Source organism: Furipterus horrens, unplaced genomic scaffold (assembly GCF_987537825.1).
Source record: "Furipterus horrens unplaced genomic scaffold, mFurHor1.1.pri manual_scaffold_7, whole genome shotgun sequence".
In the NCBI taxonomy this organism is placed as follows: domain Eukaryota; kingdom Metazoa; phylum Chordata; class Mammalia; order Chiroptera; family Furipteridae; genus Furipterus; species Furipterus horrens.
The window spans coordinates 114005615-114025616 of NW_028327177.1; the positions used below are offsets into that span (position 1 = coordinate 114005615).

At 50.6% G+C, this 20002-nt stretch overlaps 1 protein-coding gene across 1 annotated transcript in view; it reads left to right on the forward strand.

Moving 5' to 3' along the window:
- The window catches only part of SLCO2A1 (solute carrier organic anion transporter family member 2A1), a 75061-nt gene that overhangs the window by 52058 nt on the left and 3001 nt on the right, over positions 1-20002 (forward strand). The window contains exons 4-12 of the mRNA XM_090284320.1: positions 5313-5537; positions 6405-6503; positions 7941-8077; positions 9797-9872; positions 10369-10533; positions 11519-11708; positions 13377-13542; positions 15767-15924; positions 19261-19325. Of these exons, the coding sequence (XP_090140446.1) occupies positions 5313-5537; positions 6405-6503; positions 7941-8077; positions 9797-9872; positions 10369-10533; positions 11519-11708; positions 13377-13542; positions 15767-15924; positions 19261-19325 (1281 nt within the window). The remainder of the gene's footprint in view (positions 1-5312; positions 5538-6404; positions 6504-7940; positions 8078-9796; positions 9873-10368; positions 10534-11518; positions 11709-13376; positions 13543-15766; positions 15925-19260; positions 19326-20002) is intronic.

The following is a 20002-nucleotide window of genomic DNA, read 5'->3' on the forward strand; positions in this document are numbered from 1 at the left end:
TCCAGGAATCTTTTCCCAAATCCTCTCCCCAACAACACTGGCTTTGCTGCCTATCCCACATGCTCCCTGACACCCTGTCCTCTCCCAACTCAGTGTGTACCATGCTGGCATTTTTATGATGATAAAATATACGTAACATAGAATTTACCATTTTAGCTGTGTTTAGGTGGACAGGTCAGTGGCATTAAGTACATTCACACTGTTATACAACCACTATTACTATCCATCTCCAGAAGTTTCTCATTTTTTCCAGCTGAAACTGTCCCCATTAAACCCTAACTCCCTTCCCCTCCTCCCCCAGCTCCTGGCAACCACCATTCTGCTTTCTGTCTCTGTGAATTTGGCTATTCTAAGTTCCTCATAAGTGGGATCATGCAGTGCTTGTACTTTTGTATCTGGCTTATTTCAGTTAGCATAATGTCTTCAAAGTTCACCCACTTTTTATGTAGTATGTGTCAGAATTCCCTTGTTTTTAGGGGAATTGTAATATTTCATTGTATATATATATCACATTTTGTTTAGCCATTCTTCCACTGATGGACATTTGGGTTGTTTCCACCTTTCGGCTATTGTGAATAATTCTGCTATGAACACTGGTGTACAAATACCTGTTCAAGCCCCTGCTTTCAGTTCCTTTGGCCATATGCCCAGAAGTGCAAATGCTGGGTTATATTGTCATTTCAGTTCTTCTGAGGAACTGCCATGCTGTTTTCCATAGTGACTGCACCATATTACATTCCTATTAACAATATATCATACAAAGGCCCTAATTTCTGCACATCATACCCAGCACTTGTTCTCTGTTTTTTGATAATAACCATCTGGTTGGATGTGAAGTGATAGCTCATTGTGGTTTTGATCGGACCAGGCAACATGGTGGTTGCCTTTTCGATGATATGCACACCACAGTGGACTGAAGGTTTGTTACGTCTGCACCTGCGCCTGTCGGGTTTCATTAGGAATTAAAGGCCTCTGGCAGCAGGCTCTCCAGTGTGAGGCAGTGTTCACCCAGGAGTGAGGCCTCTGGATGACCCAGCAGGGATACATCCCAGGCCTGGGATGCCACTGCCTCCTGTAGGACAGGAACTGGTCACCTCCATGTCTCCCACCCCGGCAGAGTACCTGCCCACAGTCTGATATGGCCAAGTAACTGGACAACCGAGAATGAATGAAATTTGGTCCAGGCGTCTTCTCAGAACTCAGCATTCAATCTCTCCCTCTGAGAAGCAAGCACCACCCACACTGCTGCTGACGGGCCCGGGTGTGTTCCTGCAGTGGCTGGACTGGGAGCAAGGGCCAGTCCTTCGCCTTCAGGTGATCTTTCAGCCACTCTTGCACCTAACATACACCTGGCCCTGCCACCACATAACCTCCACAATGACATGCAGTGGGGAGGGGCTGTGATACCTCAGTGGAGGAGACAGGCAGCTCAGTCAAGCACATTGGCAAGTGACAGCGGCCCGTGGTTTCAGGGCACTTCAAACTTTTCTCACTTCCTTATACAGAATATACTCAAGTTGTTTGAGTCTCCTGAAAAGAAATGCCATTTGAAAACTTGGCAACATCTCTTGTATTCATGGGCCCTTCAGAAATGCATCAGCTGAGACAAAGTTGGCCTAGGGAAGTGAGCAGAGAAGGGTATGTGCCGATTTGTCTGAGTGACCACAGAGCAGTGTCTGGTCAGTTGGCAGAGTGGGTCAGGGCAGATTCCCAGGCTGGCAGCCTGCTCTGCCCTCATTCCTGAACATGCCCATTTGGTCTTAAGAAGGGCATAGGTGTCTCAGGACTTGCCCATTGCTTTTCCTAAAGGCCAGCCCACGGTGTGTAAATGCTCATGCACCTGGGGTGCACTTTGTGGTTGCCGCATTGAGGGCAGGGAGTGAGCAGTGAGCCTGGCACTCTGCCTGCTTGGCCCTCCAGAGTCTCCCACCCTCTGCAGTTCTCAGCCCTCCATGGCATCCCCTGCGGTCTCTCAAAGTCAAGGTCACTGGCGTAGGGCGTCATGGATTCAAGACTAGAACCCAGGTCCCAAGCTCCCAGTCTAGACCTTCCAACACCTGTTGGCCTTGCCTGCCCGTGGCCCCTTGGACCTCCCTGTGGGGAGTGGTGTGAGTCTGTGGCACCACACCCCTGTTTCTGGGTGTTGGACATGGGTCAGTGTTGGTGGTAGGGTTCCTTAGTGGGGTGGGGAGTGGGCCGCATAGCCCCCATTGTCTCTTTCACAAAAGAAATATTTTACAGTTTTGTGCTTCTAGACTGTGACTGCCCTAAGACTCAGACCCTTGCAATGGTGCTGAGCCACATCAACCTTCCTTCAAGAGGGTGGGCACAGCCATCAGACCTGTGGACTGAGCTGTGGAGTCTGACCTTTCATGCCTGCACTCCTTTCTGGAACCATCGCCTTCTAGCTCTTTAATGTTTCATAGGGAACTTCCCTATCCAGCCACCTTATGGTCTCTGCCTCAAGGGAAACTGAGGCTCAGAAGGGTTTAGAAACTAGCTCCAGTTTACATAGCTACCCAGGGTCAAAACCAACTTCTTTCTTTCTTCTTTTTAAACTACTATATTGAGGTATGGTTAACATGTAAAAAAAAGGTATGTATTTAAAGTATACAATTCAGTGAGTGTGGGAGTAAGTACATACCCCTGAAACCATCACCACCATCAAGGCCATAGCCATATCCATCACCTCCCAAAGTCTCCTCCCATCCCCTCTTTTATTGTGCATGTGTGTGTGGTGGGGGTAAAGAAGGCTTGACATAAGATCTGTTCTCTTAACAGATTTTACGTATACAGTGCAACGCTAAGCTACAGTGTCATAAATGTCCAGAATGTTTTTATCTTGCATTATTGAAGCTTTATACTCTGATCGTCACCTTCTCATTCCCCCTCTCCTCAGCCCCTGGCAACCATCATTCTGCTTTGATGGGTTTGACTATTTCAGAAGAGTCCAACAGTATTTGTCTTTCTGTGTCTGGCTTATTTCACTAAAACCAGTTTCTTGACTCTCTGTACTGTGTGTTTGTTTCATCTCCTTGTCTCAGATATCATCAGAACTCCGAGCAGCCAGCTCCTTTCAAGGATGCTGCTACTAGGGAGGAAGTGAGGGTCCCAGCCACCTCCAGGGTTCAGAGCATCCATGTGTTTGAATGTGGCTAGGCAAAGGGGATGCTCCCCAGGCCTAGCTCCTCCATCTTTGCATAATGTGTGTTGTGTCTTTTCAAAGCCACCATTTCAGATTTAACTTCAGCATGGACTTTGAGTCAGACACATGTGGGTTCACATGCCAGCTCTGCCTTAAAATGGCCACTTAGGTAGACCAGTAACCACTGTGAGAAGGAGACAATGTACGTCACAGCCTTGGCAGAGTCTGCCTGTGCAATAAATAGATGTTTAAAACTCCTGGCACTAGAACTGGGTCTCTACAGTAGAGCCTGTGAGTTGGGGAAAGGCTCAACACCCCACTGAGGGGAGGAGGCGGGGTGGGGACAGAGAAGCACAGCTCTGGTCGAAGGCCTGGGCCAGAAAGAAGGGCAGTGGTTATGGAATGAAGACATAAAACTGGGAGAGACATTGTTAAATATTGGCTATATGTATTAATGGAAATTTTTAATTTAAAAGCTTTTACTGTTGCTTTATTTTAAAAGTATCATGTGTTCATTATAGAAAAATTAGGAACTAGAGAAGCACACACATCACCACAGCTTCATCACCCAGAGAGCCATAGTTTTTCTGAGTTTTTCTCTGCATATTTGATTAGTTCCCATAAGTTTTCTAAATTAGGGATTATACTCTTCTCCAAACCACTAGTTATTTTTTTTGAACCTATACGATGTTACAGCTGTCCTTCCATGTTAATAAGGCCACATCTCCACCCTGATTCTAAGAGGCTGCCCCCTATTTCACCATGAGGTTGGGCCACTCTCTATTTGAATTCTGCATTGAAAGGTGCGGTAATGGGCACAGGATGAGAGGAGAAAGGTACAGAGGGACGCTAACCGAAATCCAGGGGCTGGTCACTCTCCTGTATGCTCCATTCTCTGCCCTCAGCTGGTGTCAGGTTTGGATGATCTTGACCAGACAGATGTCTTGGCCCCCTTTGCCTTTCTTGGGACAGGCCTTTCTGGCTCATGGGGGGGCCCCATAGGCCAGCAGTTTTCCAGTGTGTCCTGTACAAACACCAGCAGAGAGGACAGGTGATGGTGGGGCCAGGCTGAGTGAAGCATGTGCATCAGGGGAAAGGCTGACCCCTCCTCAGCCCCATGGTCCATGGTTCCCAAGAACAAGAGCACTGAGCAGAGCCCAGTGTGAGGGGCAAATCCAGTCTGCAACCCTCAATTTTCCTCTTTGTGGGATTTGACGCCCACCTAGTTCAGAGCTGTACCCTCTCCAGGAGCACCACAAATGAGAATTAAACTGAATCCCATTAGTGCTAAATGGAAAAACCCACAGAATAAGATGAGTAATGCCAGTGGTTTCCATTGGCCTGGACAAGGCAGGAAGAAAGGCATCTCATGGAATGGAGCCCTCAAAACCTTCAGGATCTTGGAGAGCTGACAATGCTGGCTGTTTAGTGGGGGCCAAAATGAAAAACAGCCTGGCCATGTCCCCACAGCCACAGGCATCACGGTGCCCACAGACCACACTGTGGGTCTCTGGGACCCTCACAGAAGGATCCCAGGGTGCAGCCTGGCTCCTCTGGGTGCAGCCTCAGCTCCCCATCTGTAATAGAAGGGGTTGAACTCAAGAGTCTGTAAGTCCCTGCCAGCTTCGCAAGCTCTATGATTCTTGGGAGCTGCCCAGGTTTCATTAGGAATTAAAGGCCTCTGGCAGCGGGCTCTCCTGTGTGATGCAGTGTTCATCCAGGAGTGAGGCCTCTGGATGACCCAGCAGGGACACATCCCAGGCCCGGGATGCCACTGCCTCCTGTGGGACAGAATGACTTCTGTCCTGCTAAAGAGAATCCCATCCTGTGGTTTCGAGTCTGAGACTGAGCACAAAGTACTGATAAGCCTGGGTTTTTCTCTTGGCTCCCCCTTTTCCAGCAGGGTGGTCCTCTCCTCGAGGATGAAAGAGTTGATCCCTCCATGCTCAGCGCCCAGTCTGGGCCCATAGAGGAGGAAGAAAAGACACCCAGGAGAGGAAGAGTCCTCTCCCACCCAAGAAGGCCTGCGACTATAGCCGGGAGCCCACCTTCTCACCTTTATTTCTAGAGTTGCTCCCAAAAGGCCTGGGAGAAAGGCCAGGTTCAGAGGCCAGCGGTGGAACCAGGACACTGGGATGGTGGTGACGGGCATACACTTTCATTGCAGGGAACAGCAGCCTCTTCCAAACCGAGCTCTGCCAGTATTGGCAGGATCCACCTCCCAGTAAGTGCCACAGCACCACCCAGGACACCCGGAAGGAGACCAGCAGCATGTGGGGTCTCATGGTGTTCGCCCAGCTGCTGGCAGGCATTGGGACAGTGCCCATCCAGCCTTTTGGGATCTCCTATGTGGACGACTTCTCAGAGCCCAACAACTCGCCCCTGTATATCTGTGAGTCACGGGCTTGAGGAGGGCTGCAGGGAGGGGTAATCTGACACTTACTCAGTCCCCAAGGGGCCGAATCGAGGTCTTAACCCTCTTTGCCCTACAACACAGCAAATGCGTGCAGAGGTTTGGGGATCAGACAGACCTGGTTTGAATAGCAGTTCTGTTACCCACCCACTGTGGGATCTGGGCAACTGGCTAAGCCCCAGAGCCTCAGGTTCCTCATTTGCAGAATGGGACTGACAGTATCTGTGCACTGGGCGGCTGCGGGATTATATGAGGTCATATATGTCACCATTTAGCCCCGTGCCAGGCACAGGGATGCTCCCTGTCCAGCAGCAGCTACTGGTGCTGTTCAGCCCTCCAGGCCTAGGCCAGGGCACACGTGTCTCTCCAAGCCGTCCACTTATGGACAGGTTGGCTTCCAAGAAGCACATGCAAAAAAGATAGATGACTATCTGAGGGCTCAGATTCTTCTCTTAGCTCTAGCCACATTAAGTATCCTCAGGGCCTGGACAAGACAGACCACACCCACTGGCTCTGTGGCCTCACAAGCTCCTGCCAGGGCCTCTAGCATTGTCCCTGCAGAGAACTTGCCCACCAGCAGCACTGCTCTGGGCCAGCTCTAGAGATGCCTCCTGGCAGGTGGATCTCTCAGACAGCTGCCTGGAGAAGAAGCAGCTTTGGTTCTGCACACCTTAGGCTGTTGAGTGGTTCTGGCATTGTCTGTGGGAAATGCCATAGGTGCAGACTTGTCAGGGTCAGGGGACAGATGGGGTGACATCTCAGGAATCCTTCAGCTATGGAAAGAGCCTGAGGCTGTCACACCCTCCCAGGCCCCCTCAGCCTTCTTTCCCCTGCTCTCTTTTCCAGCCATCTTATTTGCCATCTCCGTATTTGGACCGGCTTTTGGGTACCTGCTGGGCTCTGTCATGCTGCAGATCTTCGTGGACTACGGCAGGGTGGACACAGGTGAGTGTGTGTGATGATGCCCATCCCATCACCAGTTTCATGAAGCAACCTCTCATCCCCCCTTACCCCATCCCCAGCCAATCAGGGCAGAGAATGAAGCTTCAACTGCAAATGCTCACCGCCGCGTGCACACTACTGCTGTTCTCCAGACAGCCAGGAGCAGATGGCGTGTGCCTCCCCTCACCACGGCACATGGTGGATGCTAGGAACAAGGGGGAGGAGGGGGGTGCCAGCTGAAAAAACACTTTCTGCCCTTAAGAAGTGTGCAACTCAGGTTACCTGCATAGAAACCTTGAGCTAGAGGAAGGGGCCTCCGGTACTGCCACCACAGCTGCCTGTCTTGGCGATGGTGTTAAAAATCATTCCTGCCAGCTAGCAGGCGTGGGCCGGAACCTTGGCAATAACACCCCGACCTGTGCTCAGTACACAGATCAGAGTCTGTCCATCTCACAAAGAACAGGGGCAAGTGTTCAACCTGACCATGCTGCCAGAGCCCACAGACTCCTGTCTCTGGGACCATCAGACCATGATGTCACCTATGTAGTGTCCTCTGTCTGTACTTCAAACAAAAGGGAAAGTCAGGGGGGAACTTTGTGCCTCAGGGTCAAGCTTTCTTTGACCTTTCGCTGGCACTTCCTGCATTGATGCCTGACACTTGCTTAACCAAAAGACTCAACTAAGCTCCTGGTCCACTGGGAATGATGCCCAGGGATGCCTGTCATTGTTTGGCTGACGGCCATTATGCTCCTTCTCCTTTCCTCCATGCCTAGGGAGCTTTTTTGCAAAGAGAAACACAATGACCAACTCTTAGATGTGAGTAGGAGACTTGCTAGGAAAAAGCATCTCCTTGGAGGCCAGGCATCTGACTCTGTGGATGGCTGTTTCTTTGGGATCCTAAGGATTATGAGGCCTCCTTCCTTAGGGATCAAGTACAATTGGGTAGCAGTAGCATCCGGTGGTTAAGAGCTCGGTTTGGACACCAGGAAGACATAGGTTTGAAACTAATCAATAACCGTAACCTTAAACTGAGCCTCAGTTTCCTGATTGGTTGGAGGTGGTTGGACATAGTTTCTACCTCATAAACTTGTTGGGAGAACCCAACAGGATAAGAAACATAAACATGTGGTCTCATGCCTGGCCTGTGCTAAGCCTGAGAGTCACTGCCAAGGACTAGGAATAAAATAAGGTGAGGCCAATGTTCTGATCCCTTCAGCCTGGGGATTCTCTGATGCTCTGCTTCCTGCACAGTGACCTCTGTTTTCTGGGAAGGCCAGAATGGCCAGGATAGGGAATGTTGTCTTGACCAAGGTTCTAGTTCATGGCTTTACCTCTTCTCCATTGTGGGGAGCAAGGCCCTCTGACTAGAGGGTCTCTTCCCAGTAAGGCAAGGTCATGCATTCATCTAACAGATATCTGTGTCCTTTGCTTTCTCTTCAGCCTTAGTTAACCTGAGCCCTGGAGACCCCCGATGGATTGGAGCCTGGTGGCTGGGCCTGCTCATTTCCTCAGCCTTCTTGGTTCTCACCTCCTTCCCCTTTTTCTTCTTTCCTCGCACAATGTCCAGAGGAGTGGAGGTAAGATTTGGAGAGCCTGTAACTCTACCTATCGGAGTTTAAGAAAGGGAGGCGAGAGGAGCTGAGAAGCTGCAGCAAGTTAAGCAAATTCTGGGTGAAATCTAAATAAGCCTCATGATGCAGGGCTTCTCAGAGGCTTAGAGAAGTGAGAGTATGGATGAATTTTCGAAAGATGGTATCTCATGAGCGTGCCCTTCCCATGGTAGCATCCAGGAGTGAAGATCCAATAAAAGCTGAACATGTGACCTGGTACAGTTGGCTTTTGCATTGCTTAGAGCCCATCATGTCTGAGCCTGAACAGCAGAGTAAGCAGGGGTCCCTAGTGCTGAAGCGTGTGAGGGTGGGCTGAGCAAGAAGCACAGTTTAAGCAGACTGACCTTCCGCACATCTTTCAGTCATGTCTGTTGGGGGAGGAAATCGGGGAAGGATGAGAATGTAACACAGGAATAAGAAGTATGGGCGGGGACTTTGATGTTAGGCTAACAGGTCTAGAACCTGTTCTGATCCCATGAAGTTCTAGGGTGCTGCAGTGATGGGGTTACGAGTCAGGTGGTAATGTGGCAGCAAGGTTGAGGTTGGGAGTCAGGAAGGAATGAATACTGGAAATCTGAAGAGGCCAGTGTAGAGAGAGGGGACGCAGCTGAGGGCCAGGGAAATGGCCAGGACAGCTGAGGGCAGGGCAGGGATAGATGTGTTTGGAGGCGGTGCTGAGAAGGACTCAGCAGCACCCTGGACTGGAGGGGAAGAGGGGTTACAGTTAGTGGGAAGGTTTTTAGCCAGATATAGAACTTGACATTCAGCACTGAGACGCACGAGATCTTGGCCTAGCCTTGGAAGGAGGGGCAGTGGGAGGAGGATCTGGGTTTGTCTTGGGGAAAAATTTCAGAGGTTGGCAGCAGCACAGCATGGTGGTTTTGGAGGTCGAGCAAACCTGAGCGTGAATCTACCTCTGCTGCTTAGAAGCTAGATGTGTGATCTTAGGCAAGTTTCCTTGTTCCTAAGTTTCCCCTCCTTCGAGATACTGGAGATGGAATGGGTATCTCGGAAGGAGGCTGTGACATGTGGAACACTAGGCACAGTGCCGGACATGGTATAAGCGCTCTGCGTGGAAACTCCTGTGCCCGGTGATGAGTTCCCGAGGGGCCTAACCATGTCAGAGCCCAGGGGCCTTGCTTCTGTGTGGTGGTTTGGAGCTATGTCTGACGAGTTCCAAAATGGCAGGCAAGTTCACCAGGTGTTATGCACAGAAAGTTTGGGCACAGGGTCAGGACAGAACTTTGAGCAGGACTCAACTTTGGACCCAGAAGGAAGAAGGGGCTCCATAGAGGAAATAGAAAAAGAGAGCTGAACACAGAGGTCATTCTAGACTAGAGTGTCTCAGAAGCCCACAGTCCCTGGAATCTGAGGACAGGGAAGAAATGTAGCCATGACAGACAGGCAGGGGTTAAATCCAGTCAGACCCTTCTTGGCATCAGTTGTGGGAAAGTTAGATATGAACTCATAGGCCCAGAGGTATCTTGAGAGGCATTGGCATGGAAGCAGCCAAAGCACTGGGCTCACTGACAGGCAGAGTGTTCTCTGGACACCACCTCTACTCACACCTGGGGCAGCTCACCACTGCCCAGCACTGAGCCACTGAAACTGGAAGGGTCACAGACCTAGGAATCGTGGCTGCAGGGCGCCTGGGCCATTAACACTCATTTTCTTTGCTGCCTTCAGAGTTCTCCTGCCATAGAGGACGAGGCGAGGAAGATGAAGGTCAAGCCAAGAGGCTCCCTGGTGGATTTCATTAAACGTAACTGACTGACCCGGCAAAGCCCTGGGTGGGCTGGCTTGGGCCCGGGGTGGGGCATCAGAGAGCACCCAGGCCCATGTGGCACTGTGTGTGATAAGGGCGTGAAGAGCAGGTGGTCTGTAACTGGCGCATCTCACAGGAGACACAGAGTCAGGCAGAGCCAGCCTCACCCCATGCTCTTCTCTCTCCTCCCTTCCCATGGAGGTGGCTGTCACATGAAGCGAATGTCCCCACTGTTAGTCTTATTTCTATCCACCCACCACCTGATTTCTTCCAGACACATTCTCATTTTATTTAACCGGTGAGCAGGTTGAGTGAGGGTCTGAGAGGCTCTGTGCCCCTGGACTGGCCACTGAACTCCTTGGTGCCCAGACTCTGCCCTGAGGAAGAAAGGAGTGCTGTCTGGAGGGAGTAGGGAGGCCAGTGGCCAGTTTCACAGCACCCGGTGACCACTGTGGCCCGCGGAGCCCGGCCCCTGACAGCAGTCTGTTTGCAGGGTTTCCCCGCATCTTCCTGAGGCTCCTAATGAACCCGCTCTTCATGCTGGTGGTCCTGGCTCAGTGTACCTTCTCCTCCGTCATCGCCGGCCTCTCCACATTCCTCAACAAGTTCCTGGAGAAGCAGTACGGTGCCTCCGCAGCCTATGCCAACTTCCTCATAGGTGAGTCCCGGCCAGACCGGACACACCAGAGCCAGAGGAGAACTGACCCAGGAGAAAGAATTTTAAGGACAGTTTTCTTGGTTGGCAATCTAGAGTGCTCTTGGCAGATATCTGGGAACCCATATCATTCCAGGCTAGGGGCTGCCTTCCTGCCCGTCAAAGGGGCTGGAAGCCTGACAGCCTCCCATCATCAGGGGCAACAGAGGGAAAAGAGAGCATCAATCTGGTGTTAGGTAAAATGCTCCCGGTTTTGTTCCTTCTTCTCAAGGACTTGACTACACTTGCTTGGGTAGGGAGTATGCAACCCAGGGATTCTCAGCTCTGGCTGCACTTTAGGCTTCCTGGCAGACCTTTAAGTAATGCAGATGCCCAGGCCCACCCTCTTGTCAATGAAATCAGAGTCTCTGGAGGGACCCAGCATTGGGGTTTTTTACCAGTGAGGTTGAGAAGCACTGATGTGGTCCCACCACCTACCCAAGTGAATTACTAGGCCCAATCCACAGGTGAACTTGACCATATAGATGGGGCACAGTGGTCAGGGTGTGAACCCCTGCCTCCTGTGTGGTCCTTGGCTGTGACCTTGCTTCTCTAGCCTTAGCCCTCTGACTAGCAGGCAGAGGGCACTGCCAGAGCCTTGCTAACTAATCCCTTATGGTCACAGTGAGGATACAGTGAGGGGTCAGGCAATGAAAAGCACTCAATAAATGCTTATTCAACCCATGTCCATGTGGCTGCAAGAGCCCCACTTTCTTTATTCTTTGCACAGACAGGGTAATCCTCTAGGTCAGGACAACTGTGTAGATATGCCTAACAAACAGCAAGTGCTCATTTAATGTCAGGTATGATATTGTAACGGAACATATCAAGTGTTCCCTCAGGAAGCTGTGCCCCTTCTTCATGATCCAGCTCAGTGTCTGTACCCACATACACTTCTAGGCCTTGGCACATAGATCTGCTTCTCTCTCTCTTCCCACCCCCACCCCAGGTGCTGTGAACCTCCCCGCTGCAGCCTTGGGGATGCTGTTTGGAGGAATCCTCATGAAGCGTTTTGTTTTCTCTCTGCAAACCATTCCTCGTGTGGCTGCCACCATCATGACCATCTCCATTATCCTCTGTGCCCCTCTTTTCTTCATGGGCTGTTCCACCCCGGTTGTGGCGGAGGTCTACCCACCTAGGTAATGGGAGTGAGGGGTGAGAGCATCCCCTTTGCTAAGGCCAGAGTCCAGGTCTGGCTGTCATACCTCTTCCTTTCTGCTTCCTCAACTCTCTTCTCTCCTTTTCACTTTTTGATCTAATCTCTTACGTGGATACTTAGAAAAGTAGGTCTTGAATAACATGCGGAATTATAAGAAAAAAGAAAGTCCTAGTGGGCCACCAGGAATCAGGGTTAAGGTTCTGTTTCGTTTTGTTTTTTAAAGCACCACAAACTAATTAGTTTGGTTTCAGGATGAATCTGTAGGGCTGTGAGCCTCCGGAACCAGGAAATAAGCTATGTTTAGCATCTGCTCCATGCCAGCTAAAATTACAGAGTCTCACTGAGCTGCTGAAGAAAGATGAGAGAAAGAGACTTGAAAAGATCTGAAGAACAATGACAGTGATGGCAGAGTTAAAAATAAGGGCAGGTGAGGAAGAGGGCAGGTAAAGTAGACCTATCAGTTTGTACAAAGCACCAAGGTCCTAAGTTTTAAGTCTGGCTTTGTGCTTTGGAAGAGCCTTAGAGGCTTGTGAAGGGAGGATGTTGAGCAGGAAGCATTTAGTTTTTTTGCTGGGTGCTACCTTTCAATCACTTGTTCTTTTAAATTTTCCTTGATGAGGTTACAACATTTGGAGATGCTCTACCTTTCAGCCTTGGTGTTTTCTCCGTCTTTCTCTTTGAAATAACCTCTTCTGTCTTTGGTTGGGGGAAGGAGCAAAGGGGGAAGCAGGAAGGGAGGGTTGCCCAGGATGGGAACCCCCTGGTTTGTGTTGATCTTCTGCAGGCTGACGGTGGAATGAGAGAAGCTGAGCAGGCCCTGGGCTTTTGGTGGCTTTCACTAGGAGTTAGCACAGGGCTTTATCATCAGACTGGGTTCTAGTTCTGGCCCTGCCCTTACTAGTTGTGGAATGTTGCTTAACTTATCTAATCTTCAGTGTTCTTATCCCTAAAAAAGAGCCTAATAATTATGAAGTCATTGTGGTGAGGTGCATGACAAGCCCCTGGGCACCGTGCCTGGCACATAAGAGATGCCCCATTAATGTTAACTATCATTAGTGTGATTATTTTAGCAAAGCTCTGAACTATGGTTTGTCAGCCCTATCCCAGCCCTCCCCAAAGAAGCTCATGGATATCAGATGTGAAGAATGGTGTGAATGGTGATATTAGTCAGTGGAACCTCCTTCGCTGAAGCTCCAGGGGATAGAGGGACCTGGGCAATGTTTGCATAGATCTAGAGACAGGGAACATCTAGAGCCCAGATTGCTTCAAGGGGCTCCAGCCTGGTCCTTAGCCTGAGCCCAGGTGGAGGAGAAGGGAAGGGAAATATTGCCTGTGACTTCTGCGTAGCATCTGCTATCTCTCTCATGAGAGTCCTGGTGGGTTAATTGTCTCGACCACTTCTGCAGTGGGGGGTTTTCCAGCCAAGCCTTTCTGACTAGCAGTTGGGGGGGTTGGGCTCCATGAGCACCGGCCAGCAGCCAGTTCACCATTGGCCCCAAGAGGCATAATTCAGATCCCAGGGCAGTGCTGGCCCAAGCCGGAGCCTCGCAGGCACACTGACCAGGCGGGAGCTCACATGGGGCTGGAGTGGAGAGGTTTTTCTTCGGCCTTGCTTTGTTTGAGTCCCTGTTTCCTGTTTTTCTGGCAGCACATCAAGTTCTATATCTCCGCAGCCTCCTGCCTGCCGCAGGGGCTGCTCATGCCCGGATTCCATCTTCCACCCGGTCTGTGGAGACAATGGGGTAGAGTACCTCTCCCCATGCCATGCCGGCTGCAGCCACGTCAATGCCAGCACCATGGCCTCCAAGCAGCGGGTAAGGGTATGAAGGGCCCCCCAGGGTCCTTGCGCTCAGTGTGTGCCCTCGAAGACTGCTTTTCAGCTCCAGGATGGGAGGACACCAACCACACCATCCTCCTTCCCCACATCCTGGCCTCCAGGCCCCGCTTCCCTACCTTCCCTTCCCTAAGGTCATGACCAGATGCCTACACCCAAAAGTCAATTAAAGATTGGCCGATGTTCAAAAATGTTCATTCCTGAGGCTCGGAGCAAAAACTGCCAAAGCACTCCTTCAGCAGAGGCCTCCCAGTCTCACGCTGGTGGGTCCTAATGGGCATCTTTGGGTGCTGCATCCTGGCCATGTACTAAAGCCACATGGCTAGGCCCAGAAAAATCAAAGGCAGAGGGTCCTCTGGGACGTGGACCTGGGATGTTCAAGCTGGAAGCGGTGATCAAGGGCATTAGTTTCTCCCTGTCATCTCCCAAGTATGGCCACACAACTGGCCTGAAGTCATGCAGTTATTTAGGGGCAGATCTGAGTCTAAAGCCCTGTACCCTGCCTCAGTCTGGGGGCACATCTCTTCAAGGTCATGGATCTCCTGGCCACCAGCCTTCCCCTTGTGCAGTCCATATTCACTCGTTCACTTGGTGAGGTCCTCTCAGCCCTCTGAGCGCTGTGGCCCCTGGCCTTCTAGGATCTGCCAGCGGCAAACTAACTTGAATCAGTTCAACAAATAATCAATACGGCACAGCCACACAGGCTGAGGATTTAGTTGTGAACCCATCTGACAAGATTCCTGCTCTCATGGAGTTCACATTCTATCAAATAGTTTTAGAAATTAGCTCATGCCATCAAGAGAGTTAATGGACAGAATGTGCCTGGGGGCCCACCTAAGGAGGTGACATTAGAACTGAACCACCAGAAGAAAACCCTAAGGACCTGGGGGTGAACCATTCCCACTAAAGGAACAGCAAGCGCAAAGCCCCAGGGCATGAATGAGTTGTGTGTAGGAGAAAAGAGAGAAGGCCAAGGTAAGTGCTGAGAGAGGCAGAGTGTCGCAGCCAGCCATGCCAGGAAAAGAAAGGGGCCGGGAATGCACCTTATTCCCTTGAGCCTGTATGGAGGTCATGGGCAAGGCTAGCCCCCACTTACTGTCCTCCTCTCTTAGGATAAGGGAAAGCGGCTTCCACGGCCACGTCCGTGTGCAGAGGAGCAGCAGTGTCAGGCAGAGGACAAGGAGCTTGGGCAGGTGTTCTCTCAGTCGCCTCCTAGCCAGAGGAGTCTGTGGTGGCCTCTGTGGTTTTCTTATCTTTATTACTTACCTCTGACTCATCTACTTTCAGAAATAATCTTGACAAACTTCCAACAACACAAATCATCATCCATTAGCATAATATCAAGAAAAAAAAGTAAATTATGAGAAAAATATCTATGGAAGTAACAGCCATATTGTATATAATTTATTTCTGAGCTTCCTAGCAGCTGAACTGAAGAAGGTGCATAGTTCTTGCTGTCTGGTAGAAGAAATCATACTAGTTCATGAGTCCCAATCCTGGCTTTATAGCTTCTTTGACACTTAAATGGTCATAGGCTAGTTTATCAGCTACTTCATGGGGGGTGGTAAAGACCACCTGACCTGGGTAGTGGCTGAGTTGTACAATAGCATTGAGCCATATGGACTTGCAGGCTTGAGAAAGGGACCTCCTTCTCTAGAGGCCTTTACAAATGGGAGGAATTCCTCTCTGGCAAAGGCCCTGACAAATGAAGAATTTAGTGGATTCCATTGTTTCCTCTGTTGTCTCCTCCTACTTATACCTTCCTTACCCTCCCTACAACAAACACACAAACAGCAAAAACAGCTCACTAAACCATCGCTGCTGGGCATCAAGTGGGCTGGCCCAGAGAAGAGCCCTCCGAGGCCTTGGTCCCAAGTGGGGTGAGCTTGCCTGGCAGTAGGATCCTGCATGAACCAATGTGGGTCTAACTGCTCAAGGAGCCCAGCCAAGCTGGACGGCTGGTTTTGGTGAGGATGGTTTGTATTGTGCAAACACTGGTCAGAGGTGGGATCCACAGGGCACCTTGAAACCCTGAGCCGACCTCCTCTCCAGCCTCTACATCGGCCTCACCCAGTTCCCCAGGGGACCTAGAGGGCAGAGGGGTTGAAACCTGAGGGACTCAGAGCTGGTGCAGTTGTTTGAAGTATGTGCAGACAAAGCAATGACAGCACATTTCCTCCTTTTTCCTCCCTCCCCTTTTCAAGACCTATTTGAACTGCAGCTGTGTGACCGGGGGATCAGCAAAGACAGGCTCGTGCCTCATTCCCTGTGCCAACTTACTGCTCCCAACCATCTTCCTCATCTCCTTCGTGGCCCTCATCTCCTGCCTCTCCCACAACCCACTCTACATGATGGTTCTGCGGTGAGTGCGCCTCCCTGTCCCTGACTTTGCCTTTGCTTTGTGTCCAGCTGCCCATTTGTTATCTCTCCTCCCTTTCCTGGTCCTCAGAGCCCTTTGAACACGACCTACAATGTTCTCTGGGTGAAATGGGGAGATGGCGCTAACACAACAGTGCCAGGGCCCCACCCATGCCAGGCTCTGTGCAGAGCTCCTCACTGCATCTCCCTTTCCTGCAGCCCTGTGACTGTCTCCATTCTGCATGGGGAGACCACTAGCCCAGCAGGGCAGAGCTGGGAACAGCTGAGCCAGATGCTTAAGCCAGGCTGCCTGGCTCCACGATGTGAAAATGCCTGTAGATTTGATTATTTTTAAATCCCAAAAGAACTGAGAGGAGGGAGGATACTTCAGTTGGATGCCTGAAATTGGGGATGGAAAATTGGGAAAGTTCCAGAGACGGAATGAAAGCTATGGGAAAGGATGAAAATGAGGAAAGTCTAGTGACTAGGAGCCAGGACTAAGTTCTCAGGTCAAAAGAGAGAGACTGGCCAAGCAGGAGGGGAGGGCAGAGGTGTCCCATTACTGTGGCACCTAAATGTCTCTGAGCTTTTGACAGGGGATGACCTTTCCTTCACCTCCCTCCCTGCAAAGGAGAAAGCAACATTTCAACCACCTTCACCTAACCCATCCCTGGCTACTTCCCTCCTGTCCTCACCTGCCTCACAAGCAAAGAGGGAAAAACATAGAATTTGATGCCACGTTTCAGGGTCAAGGGCCCCGCTCTGCCATACATTGGTTGAATGTCCTTGGGTGTTGCCAATCTCGCTGAGTCTCAATGTCCTCATTTATGAAAGTAGGTTAATGATATTGACCTCAGAGGATTAGTGTACAGGATTATATGGTAAGTTGCTTTGTAAATACAAGGTGCTCTTCATATTGCTTAATTATCACTAGTAACCAATATTATTATTATTATTATTATTATTATTATTATTATTATTAAAAGCTAGCTAGGTGTCAATGACCTATTTTCCCCAGAAGCCTAGGAGATAAGGAAGAAGGAGAAGTCACTTGTCAGGGTCTGAGATTTTACCCTCTTTACAAGTTAACTTGCAAACTACCAAGGTCCTATTTCTGCTGCTGTTTCAAGGATGCTGGCAGAAGGCAGGAGACTCCTGGGTCAAAGGCTAAGGACTTTGTTATTCATCGCATGGTGGCAGCATGGGCCTCATGTTGCACCATATATCCTTGCCCCTCAAGTCCTAGGGGCTGACATGGAGGCACTCAGGTGCATGTTTCTCGTGCAGTGGGTCTGTGGTGCAGCTGAGAGACACTGAGCTTGGGAATGACATCACTTTTATAGACCAAGTCTGCTCTTGGGCTAGAGGAAGATTTTACCTCGTGCTTCAAGGTAGTTCGTTGCAACCACACCCCTGAGAAATGGTCCAGGAAAGGATCAGTCAGGACTCTGCCTTCTTAGCATGCTCCTCAAGAACATGTAGGGATGCTCAGAGCCCATGGCATTGTGCCTCTCCCAACACCATCGTCACCCTCTTCTCCACCGCTCCCCATCCTGTGCATTCCAAGCACCAGCACTTTCACTTAAGCCCCTTGAGAGGGATCCCTTCTTGAACCCCAAGTCAGATGGAACCCTGAGAAAGATCCCTGGGTGGCCACAATGAGAAGAGGGAACAGGATAAGGAAATTTCACGGATGGGAGGGAATCCCTGTCAGATGACATCCCAGAGGACTTCTGTCAGACCCCAGGGATGGGGAAGTCATGAGGGAAGAGCATGGTTTCAACCACAGATGGGCTTTTCCAGAAAAATCTCTCCCTTTCAAGTCTGGTCAGGGGTTGGTGTGAAACTGGAGAAGAGACCTCAGGACCCCAAAATGGATTAAAGCTCAATCCATGGGAAAGTTGAAAGAATGGGTGCTATTTAATGGAAAGAAGGTGAGGCTTAAAGATGACTTTCTAGGCAACCCAGGCAATATTGTATCTGTCCTCGTCCCCAACTAGGCATGGGGATACAGGCTGGGAGTGACCAGAAAGCCTTAATTCAGGATTTAATGGCGCAGAGACCAAAAAGGACTCAAGGTCTCCATCAGAAGCCAAATTAGGGTGCCCGAGTCCCATGCAGATGAGAATCTAGTGGAGTCTGCCCGGGGATAAGGGCCAAGGCATCTATTATGGATCAGGCCATTGGAAGGGTGTGTAGGCTCAAACGGAGCAGATGTTAGATTGAGATGTGAGGCCCCTTCCATTGGGGGGCGGGGACCCCAGCAGATGCCTCGTTCCCCTACTGCACCCCAGTGAGCATTGCTCTCACCAGACCATTCCTCACAGACGCTGGACAAAAGTCCCTTTCCCACTTACTTCTAGTTCCCTTCTTAGCTGTCCCGAGTCCCAAAGGCTTTTCCCCACCAAGAACCCACTGAGGAGTGTGTGTACTCAAAGCACAGCGAAGCCAGGTGCCTTTGCTGGCCAGCTCCTGTTTGGGGCAGGTAGCCGGGAGCTGGCTGGCAGGAGACCCCATCTGTCATGTATTCCCCGTGCATGTGGAAGTGTTCCACACCCTCTGGGATGGCGGGGCCTCGCAAGACCACCTCCAGATAACACCTCCTCTCTCTGAATCTCCTTCCTCACCCAAAATGCTTTTCCCCTCTTGCAGGAAGAAGGCGTAGGGGCAGGACTGGCTGCATAATTTGCAGGACCCAGTGCAAAATGAAAATGCCAGGCTCCCAGTTCCAAAACTATTAAGAATTTCAAGACAGTTCCAGCAGAGCACTAAACTAAACAGAAGGCCTTTCTGAGGGTGGGTCCCTTTGAGGCTGCACAGGTTGCACCCCCAGAAAGCTGTCCCTAGGTCAAGGATTCTTTTAGTTGCACACAGAAGCCAACAGCCCTGGGCCTTTTATTGCTACAAAACATGTTGTTCACACTTGCTGCTAGGAAAACGTCCTTTAGCATCCTCGCCATTTCCAGCCCCTTCTGCCCATTTCCTCTTGAAGGGGGCTCAGGGCAGCCCTAAAAATCAGGGAGACCAGTGGTTCTCAAACTTGAGGGGCATCAGGATCCCCTGGAGGGCTTCACTTAACACAGATCTCTAGGCCCCACCTCCAAGGTATCTGATTCTTAGATCTGGGGCAGGGCCTGAGAGAATCTGCATTTCTAACAAGTTCCCAGGGGATGCTGATGCTGCTGGTCCAAGCAATCAAGCTTTGAGAACCATTGATACAAACCACAGAAGCACTTGGCTGGGGTGAACGCAGTCTGCCAGTCTGCTGAAGTTGGCTGCCCCCATTTGGGGGAAGGCACAGTCCCGAGTCCTGCTGCTCATTTCCTGTCTTCCTTTTCAGCGTGGTGAATCAGGAAGAAAAGTCGTTTGCGATTGGGGTGCAGTTCTTGCTAATGCGCCTGCTGGGTAAGCGTCTGAGAGACCCCCTCTCTGAGGAGTGGCGGCGGGGCATCTGCGAGGGATGCGGTGCTGGGTGGGGATGGGGAAAGTTCTCTCTCATCCCTTGTAAAGAGCAAGCATGCGTAATCAACACAACCCCAGACGCCAAACCCCTCTATGGACAGTGTCCTTGTTACTTTTGGTTAAAAAAAGCTGTTATCTATGGCGTTAATTTCAAACTAAATTATTTAAGAAGAGCAGACACAGCTGAGAATACCTAATAGAGAACTGAAGACAGATATTTTTTAATCTCTGAGAACCAGCCTTCAGAATAAAACTTTACGTTTCTGTCCAAGCCAGAATGGCAGCTGAGCCCAGCTCTCACTTCCCTCCCATTTTACAAAATTCACTCCCCCTACTGCCATTCAGCAAGTGTTTCTCTGTGCAAGCGGGGCCCCTGCAAGGAGACCCTGCCTGCCCACAAGCAGCCCAGAGCTGCGCACCCATGATCAGTGATGCCCACAGGAGGGTGAGCTGCCTTCTGGATGCAGGGCACACAGCCCTCCCTGGTGCATGGACTGGAGGTAGGGATACATGTGTGTCTCGCTAGTACATTGCAGGCTCATTCCCAGACTTTGTATTGTACACCAAAGTGTCCCTTCTTAACATATCCTGGCACTAGATAAACATAAGGCACTGATATG